The sequence below is a fragment of the Belonocnema kinseyi genome, chromosome 4 (assembly GCF_010883055.1).
Source record: "Belonocnema kinseyi isolate 2016_QV_RU_SX_M_011 chromosome 4, B_treatae_v1, whole genome shotgun sequence".
Classification (NCBI taxonomy): domain Eukaryota; kingdom Metazoa; phylum Arthropoda; class Insecta; order Hymenoptera; family Cynipidae; genus Belonocnema; species Belonocnema kinseyi.
This window is the reverse complement of record NC_046660.1, coordinates 36299450-36308792: the sequence shown is the minus strand read 5'-3', so window position 1 is coordinate 36308792 and position 9343 is coordinate 36299450. Positions and strand designations below refer to the sequence as shown.

At 32.7% G+C, this 9343-nt stretch overlaps 1 protein-coding gene across 1 annotated transcript in view; it reads left to right on the top strand.

Annotated features, from left to right (window-relative positions):
• Positions 1 to 8772, top strand: part of LOC117170834 — a 65907-nt gene extending 57135 nt beyond the window's left edge. Inside the window, exons 8-11 of the mRNA XM_033357877.1 lie at positions 2130 to 2291; positions 2454 to 2504; positions 6529 to 6973; positions 7078 to 8772. Of these exons, the coding sequence (XP_033213768.1) occupies positions 2130 to 2291; positions 2454 to 2504; positions 6529 to 6973; positions 7078 to 8772 (2353 nt within the window). The remainder of the gene's footprint in view (positions 1 to 2129; positions 2292 to 2453; positions 2505 to 6528; positions 6974 to 7077) is intronic.
• Positions 8773 to 9343: the final 571 nt, after the last annotated feature.

Sequence of the window (9343 nt, the reverse complement as noted above, 5' to 3'; positions counted from 1 at the left end):
AATTCTTTTGGAAAATTTCTTGTTCCATGTCCAAAGTTATAGTTTCTTTTCAAAATTCCCCGCTACAACTTAAAATTGTAATTCTTTTGAAAAATTCTTTGTGCCTCGTCAAAATTATAGTTCTTTCCAAAATTTGTTTTCAAAAATTCCCTGTTCCAAATCAAAATCATCATTCATTTCGAACATTCCCCGTTTCAATTAAAAATTGCAATCATTTTGAAAAATTCTTTATTCATTGTCAGAATTATAGTTCTTTTTGAAAATTACCTGTTTCAAATCAGAATCAATATTATATTCCAAATTTCCCCGGTCTAACGTAAAATTGTTATTCTTTTAGTAAATATCTTGTTTTACGTCAAAAATTATGGTTTTTTCCAAAATTCACCGTACTAATAAAAAACTGTAATTCTTTTGGAAAATTTTTTGTTCCATATCAAAATTATGGTTCTTTTCAAAAAATTCCCTGTTAAAAAATCAGAATTATTTTACTGACAAAATTGACAGAATTATAATCATTAGAATACGTTTCCTGTTCCGAATTATAACCAGAATTATTTTTCAAAATTTCCCTTTCTAATTTAAAATTATTGCTATTTTCGAAAATTTCCTTCACTAAATCAGAATCCTAATTATTTTGCAAAATTCTACGTATCAACTTAGAATCGTTATTCTTTTGAAAAATTCCTAGTTCCATGCCAAAAATTATATATTATTTCCTAAATTTCCAGTTTCAAATTAAAGATGTAATCCTTTTGAAAAATTCGTTGTTGTATATCAAAATTATAGTTCTTTTCAAAAAATTCCCCGTTCCAAATTAGAAGCAGAATTATTTTCCAAAACTTCCTGTTCTAACTTAAAATTATAGTTATTTCAGAAAATTCCTTGTTCCAAATCAGAATTATTTTCGAACATTCCCTGTTCCAAGTCAAAATTGTAATTCTTTTAGAAAATTCCTTATCCATTGAAAAAATTATAGTTAATAGAAAAAATTTCCTGTTCCAAATTAGAACCAGAATTATTTTCCAAAATGTCCCTTTCTAACTTCAAATAGCTGTTTTCAAAAATTCCCTTTACCAAATCAGAATTATAATTATTTTGAAAAATTCTAAGTACAAACTTAGAATCGTTATTCTTTTGGAAAAATTTTTTAGTCTATGTCAAAATTATCGTTCTTTTTGAATTCCTTCATCCAAATCAGAATCAGAATAATTTTCCAAAATTCCCCGTGCCAACTAAAAATGGTCAGTCTTTGGAAAATTCCTTGTTTCATGTCAAAATTATAGTTCGTTTCGAAAATTCCCATTCTCAAATTAAAAGTATAGTTCTTTCCAAAATTCTGAGTTCCAATTCATAAATATAATTCTTTTTAGAAATTGCCTTTTCCAACTCAAAATTTTATTTCTTGTGGAAAAGTTCTTGTACCATTACAGAATGAAAGGTATAATTCTTTTCGAAAAATCTCTATTATATGTCAGATATATAATAAATCTTTTAGAAAATTTCTTTTTTAAATTTATCATTACAATTTTTTATTTTTAGTTTAAAATGTAAATCTTTTTCTCTCAGATTTCACAAAATATTATATATTTACAATTTTTTTCATTTTTTTATTCTTAGTTTCTTGATTGAACAAACTGACAGTATGTAATAAAATATCAAAAAACTTTACATTTTTATTTTAGTACGATCGAATGAAAAATCCCGGTCATATTCCGGTAAATATTTTTGGACAGGGCAAATGAAAAAATAAAAATGAAGATTGCCCCCACCCTGAAATTTTTGTTTATCAAAGAAAACATATTTCAAACACAAACAAACCTTCTCTCATGCAAGTTTTGCTCATATCCTTTTTCTCTTTCGATTTCCCAATATCTGTTCTAAACCGTTCAAATAATTCATGTATGTAGATGAAAGGCGACAGCGTGAGTCATTGACCATTTAAAATAATTGCAACTTGATCTAAAACCGAAAGAAGTGGCAGGAATTCGTTAATGAAAACAGTGTTAATAATTTTTTCCAAGCTTAATTTTGCTGATGGTTTAGATGAAAATGAAACTAAAATTAGCATAAAATTATAAGGTTAGAGCAGGAAAGGAAGCTACTGGAAATTGCTAGACTCTGGTGGAAAGCCCTACTGTAGAAAAGGAAGAAAATAATCGATTTCTTATGTTGGCTCGGGATTGGTCGACGCAGGATTGGCCGACTGGGGATCACGTGGTGCCGTGCCGTGCCCGTTTCCGTCTTCACTCAGCGCCTGTCTGCCATTCCCTCGGGTTTTCCTGGGTTTTTGGGTAAGTTTCATCAGCGTTTTCCCTAAGTCTAGCAATATGGAAATTCCCTCTAATTCTTAAATTCGTGCCCACATTACGCGGAGCAATTAGTCAAAGAAATTCTTGATGTGGGCGTTACGTCAGACCGAGAAATTTGACTCTGAACGTTTTCCTTGTTCGCAGGTTTGATTGGCATCAAAGGGAACAAGAGAAGGTAGACTGTGAGTCCTCGAGGTATTGAGGATGTACAGCAACGGATATTCCAATCAAACATCGTAAGTAAATTCTCAGAATATTGATTACACAAGTGTTCCTTGATATAAGCGAAAGTAAGTGGATCAATAATGCCTGGGCAGCTTACATGTCCGCGAGTCGCCATTTTGTGTAGACGTCGATACTTTGCAGATTTTCCTTTAAATCACGTTAAATAAAAGAATGTCATTTCTCGGGCCAGATTCCAAAAGAATCACTATTCGTGCAATGTTTTCTTGATAATTTCTTGATACGTTTTGTAAATAAGCGTTACCTGCAAACTCCTTATGATCCATCTACCATACTTTCTTTTTCTTTTTAATACTGTGAAGCACTAGGTAGACAGAGATCATTTGTACCTACAAAGAAATATTCACATGCTCTTTTACAACGAGAGTCTAATTTGTACCTTAGGATTGTTATCTTCTTAACTAATCTTTCATAGGAGAAAAGTGTTGCATCTTTTCAAGATTAAATTATACAGAAACAATATGTTGTTAATCTAGTCAATTTATTGATTTTAAATATTTTTTATCATACGTAGACATAAATGTGATTGTAGCTAAGATTGATTTAAATTTCTAATATTCATTTACTATAAGGTAATTAGCGTTAGAAATCAATTTATGAACATTTTTGCAGTAGGTTGGGATTTACAAGTTTAATACATTTTTAAGGTGTTTCTTTTGAATGAAACAGTAATAAATGGTTTTAAAGTTACCTAGTGGGAAATGCCAAATCTGTAGCGATTCACATGATATTTTTTATCCCTTTAAAAAAAATCACTTACTAATCTTCGAAAGATTGTGTTTTGTGTTTCTTATGTTCCCTGAATCAAATTAAATTTTAAACTTTAAAAATTATACAGTTTTTAATATATTCAAATTCGAGATATATCTTATTTGATTTTGATGTGAAACAGGTCATTTTCGAAAAGAACTCTAATTCTGACAAGTGACACAGGGAATTTTCCAAAAGAATTACTATTTTGAGTTGGAATAGGGAATTGAAAAAAAATTATGATATGGAAAAGTGAATTTTGAACAAACAAAAAAAATACAATTTTGACGTGAATTTGAGAATGTTGAAAAAATAATTATGATTCTGATTTGGAATCGAAAATTTTCGAAATTCTCGTAATTTTAAGTTTGAACGGTCCATTTTGGAAAATAATGCTGATTCTAATTTAAAACGGGAAATTTTCAAAAAGTATTACAATTTTTAGTTAAAATGAAATTCTCGAAGAGAATTGTTGGAATCGGGAATTTTTTGAAAAGAATTACATTTTTATTTGGAACACAGAATTTAAATTATATATAATTTTCACCTGGAACAAAAAATTTTCAAAAAGAATTACAATTTTATGTTGGTTCAGGAATGTTGAAATTAAAGGATTTTGACGTGGAACAGTGAATTAAAAAAAAACACACAATTTTAATTTTAAACGGAAAATTTTGAAAAAAATTCTAATTTGGAACATGAAATTTTCGATGTGAACTATAATGTTGACATTGATGAGGGAATTTTAAAAAATAATAACTATTTTGAATTGAACCAGAATTTAAAAAAAAAGTCAAGGATTACAATTTGGAACAGAGAATTTTTGAAAAAGAACTTATCTTTTACATCAAACAAGAAATTTTACAAAAACATTACAATTTTTAGTTTGAACAGGAAATTTTCGAAAAGACAAATAATAATTCTAACTTGTTAGAAACGGGAAATTTTTGAAAATAATTTCAATTCTAATTCGGAGCAAGAAGTTTTCGTAATTAATTATAATTTTGATATTAATGAAGGAATCTTCCAAAAAACTTACAATTTTTAGTTAAAGCAGAAATATTTCGAAACGAATTATTATTCTGATTTCGAACATAAAATTTTTTAAAGAATTGTAATTTTGACATAGAAGAAAGAATTTTCCAAAAGTATTTCAATTTTGAGCTAGTTATGGGGAATTTTCGAAAGTATTTTAAGATTTTGATTAGAAACTCGGAATTTTCCAAAAGAATTATATTTTTTTACTTGCAATGGGAAATGTTCAAAATTAATCACGATTTTGATTTGGAACAATGATTTGGAGAAAAGTACTGCAAAAAATGATATTCGGGGTTAATAATAAAATTAAATATACATTACTTATTTAATTATGAAATTATTCAGTTTAAGATGCGCCCAAAATCTTTTACTTTAAAAAATGTCCATTTTGATTCTTTATTTTCAGGCCTACAGTTAGTTTACAGGTATATAGATCCAATCTAAATAACTTTAAAATTAGAATTTTTTCATTGACGACCCGTTTACGAAATATTTGGCTTTAAAAAAATTATTGATTGAAAGGTTTATTTTTTATTTTCCAATGTCGTACACGGTTTGCCACTGGCAAGTATTATTTTGGAAAATGAATTATCTCATTGTTTAACAACAGTGTAAATATGAATTAAATAATGATTATTAAAACTGAGCTTTAGTTCCAGTATTACAAATCGAACCATACTTGATTTTAGAACATTATTCCTTATGTGACTTTGCAAATTTAAAATCATCCAAATATTGTTTCACTTTAAAATATTCCATATTTACCTCATTCAATTTAAAATTTATTAATTTAAAAAAAAGAACAATTTTTTAATATTTAGAAACGTTTGACTGTTCATTCAAAATAAGAAATTATAAATTAAAATTTTAAAACTGTACAGTTTATAACTGAGTTATTTAAAATAACCTTGAATCTTCAAAATTTTAATTTAAACTTTGACTAATACAATTTTAATCATTTCACTCTGAGCATTTTAATTTGATTTTCATTTTAGATAACTTCAAATTTAAAAAAAGTAAAGCTATAATATTTCGAATTTTTTAATTAGAATAACGTTCAAAATTGAGTCACTTGAATTTCCAATCTGTATAGGAGTGTTGAGCAATCTCAAATTTTATTTTTAAAATTTACCATAAAAGTTCAGAATATTTGTTTCACCAATTTTAAACCTAACTATTATTTAGGATTTAAATCAAACTTTTATACTAAAATATGTGTTCGCTGAAATAATAAATTTAATGTTTTCTAAATTCGAAGTACTTTCGGCACTAGGAAACTATTTTTAAATTGAGTCTAGGAAACTTAAAGAGTGTAGTTTCAATTTTACAGTGAAATGATTCATTGTAGTTGGACAAAATGGCAAATCTTGGTTTTAATCACCCTGACTCGATTTTCAACAACCTAAGTCCATCCAGATTTAAAAATAAAAATAACAAAATCTGAATAAATTATTTAAAGTTATTTCAAATATTAAATTTTTTACAAAAAGATTGTTTCTTCTTTTCTATGTGGCAAAAATGAATGATGACCGTTTGCTCCCTTTTTTTTGTGTGAAAATACCTTATTTCCCCTTTTGCGCTGTGGTACCTGCCATTTTAACTTTTAAATATTGATCCTGTCCCTTGGTTATTATATCCCATTTGGATTCAGATTTCAAGAGTTCAAATTCAGTTACTAGGCGTGACAAAATCAATTACATTCTGTAACCTCATTTATGAGCAAATAAATCTAATGGATTTTTCCATCATTTTTATTTTTACGTCGTATTTAAACTTATAATTTTGATATTTAATTTACATGATTTATCACTTTATTTTATGAGAAATTATATGTATTTTCTCTTTATTTGTCAATGGCTTATCGATAAAAAATTATATTAGTGCATAATATAATTTTGAATTATATAACCTTAAATATTAAACTTCAGTGAAATAGCTTCAAAATTAATTTCAATTACACCATAAATATATTCCTTGTTTTTTATTATTGGTGCTCTGAACGAAATTCGGATTGAAAGCTTGTACCATGAATATTAATTTATCTTCTAATTTGACGTTTTCAAAGTAAATTATTAATATTATTACTATTTTTATTTGTTCGCTCACAGTGGGACCATTTTAGACCAAATTAGATTTAACTAGTAAAAAAAAAAAAAATCCAAAAGCTCTAAAAAAAAAAAACTTTCAGGCCCAGAGGAAACAGAGAGTTTGGCAATCGGAAAGGGGGCGGTACGTACTGGAACAGCCAGCAACAGACACAGAACGATTACGGATTAAAGAAGTCAAATCTCAAGAAAATGCCTGGTGATCTGTTAAAGAAGCCAAATTGGGATTTAACATCCTTACCCTGTATACAGAAAAATCTATATGTACCTCACCCAAATATAATGGGTCGTACCGCCGATGAAGTGGGCAAATACCACATAGACAAAGAAATTACCGTCAAAGGAAACAATACCCCCTTTCCGATACAGGCGTTTGAGGAAAGCAACTTCCCGGATTATGTAATGGAGGAAATCAGGAAGCAGAACTTTTTGGAACCGACTGCTATTCAGGCTCAAGGCTGGCCTATTGCTCTCAGTGGTAGGGACATGGTTGGCATTGCACAAACCGGATCTGGAAAAACTTTAGCTGTAAGTGACATTTAGTTACCTGTATTCCGGGAAATTCGCCAAACGATTTAAATATTATGTCGTTGAAAATTTAATAAATTTCCATGAATTTCGTATTATTTCAGTATATTTTACCAGCAACTGTACACATCAACAATCAGCCCCGCCTAAGTCGTGGAGAAGGTCCAATTGTGTTGGTCCTGGCGCCGACGAGAGAACTGGCACAACAAATTCAGACAGTCGCACGAGATTTTGGCTCCTCGTCGTGCATTCGTAACACCTGCATTTTCGGCGGCTCGCCCAAGGGTCCTCAGGCACGTGACTTGGAACGAGGCGTTGAGATCTGTATCGCCACGCCCGGAAGACTCATCGACTTCTTGGAAAAAGGTACGACTAATCTGCGTAGATGCACTTATCTCGTTTTGGATGAGGCTGATCGTATGTTGGATATGGGATTCGAGCCCCAGATTAGAAAAATCATTGAGCAAATTCGGCCCGATCGCCAAGTACTTATGTGGTCCGCCACTTGGCCAAAAGAAGTTCAAGCGCTTGCGGAAGATTTTCTCACCGATTACATTCAGATTAACATTGGTTCGCTGATGTTGGCCGCCAATCACAATATTCGTCAAATAATCGAAATTTGCCAGGAGCACGAGAAAGAGCTCAAGTTGTCGAAATTGTTACGAGAACTTGGTTGCGAGCGCGGCAACAAGACTATTATTTTTGTGGAAACGAAGAAGAAAGTTGACGATATTACCAAAGCGATCAAGCGTGAAGGATGGTCGGCGATTGCCATTCACGGCGACAAATCACAGCCCGAACGCGACTACGTTCTCTCTGAGTTTAGGAATGGAAAGACGGCGATATTGGTGGCAACTGATGTGGCAGCTCGTGGTCTGGATGTGGAGGATGTCAAGTATGTGGTCAATTTCGATTATCCCAATAGTTCCGAGGACTACATTCACAGGATAGGAAGAACGGGTCGCTGTCAAAGTGCTGGCACAGCTTACGCATACTTTACGCCCAACAATGCGCGTCAAGCGAAAGAATTGATCGCAGTCCTCGAGGAGGCAGGGCAGGTCATCAATCCTCAACTCGCCGAAATGGCCAATTCGCAGAGACATCAGTACGGCAAGGGCAGGCAACGCTGGAGTCACAGTCGCAACAGCAAGGAGAGCAACTCGATGGGCAGTCCGCGAAACAATCACAGTCCGACCTCTTCGAATGGCTGGCAAAATCAGCACAACGGTCTCGTCCAACAGAATCATAGCCAGATAAATGGTCAAAATATGCGCCAGCAAAATGGTTATCAAAATAATGGTGGACAGACTAGCTATCAGGCCATCTACCAACAGCAGCAGCAGCAGCAACAACAGCAGAGGCAACCACAACAGCAGCAGCAACAACAGCAGCAGACGCAACAAGCACGCCAGACGAACGGCTACCATCCAAACAGTGGATACCAGTCGAATAGTACCGGAATTCAAAGCACCTACCAAACTGCCTCTGCGCCGCGATACCAGAACAGAACCGGCTATCAAGGAAATCGTTTCAACAATCGACAAAACAGTTTCAACGCTGGACAGCAGCAGCAGCAGCAGAGTGGTCAGAGCATGTACTCGATGCCGCCGCCATTCATGATGCCTTCCGCTGGACACACCGACAGCAGCATTCAAAGTCTCGTTAACAACAAGTTCTTCCAGACGAACCGACCGCCACCCGGTCCCAATGCCTGCGCCTATCAGTCGATGGGCTATGGACAATTTCAGGCTGTGCCACCTTATGGATACCCGTACCCACCAACACCGGTACAACAGTGACGCCTTGAGCAAGGTAATATTTCCGGAATTCGGGTTAAGTAAAGAAATGTTTAAAAAAAAAAACGAAAAAAAAAAGAGCGAGTACTTGTAAGCCCAGGACCCTATTCTCTCGTACAGATGATTGTTTGCGTGGAATAGTCGGTTTTTTCGCTATGTTTCTTAATGTAATACTTGGTAATTTGTTTATTTTTTTTTCTCTCTCCTTTATTGATGATACTATTCTGGAATGATGCTGAAATTTGATAATTAAAATTTAGAGTTCAAAGCGTCGCTGCTTTGGACAATTGATGGACATTGTCGTGGAAGGCCAGAATTTGATGAAACGGAAAGAATAACAAAAAGTATACCGAGTCATCGAATGAAGGCCTACGTCCCAAAAAATCGATTAATCCTAGTACTGATCGATTATGTCTCTCTTGTGGTCTGAAAAAAATTTGGTTCCTCCCTCTCGAGGCACATTCCAGGCTAGTTCGTGTAGCGATATTATCTTATTAGAAGTGGTATATCGATATATTAATATTGAATATTGGTCGCAACCACGAATATAATTACGGTGGTCGGCCCTATGGTA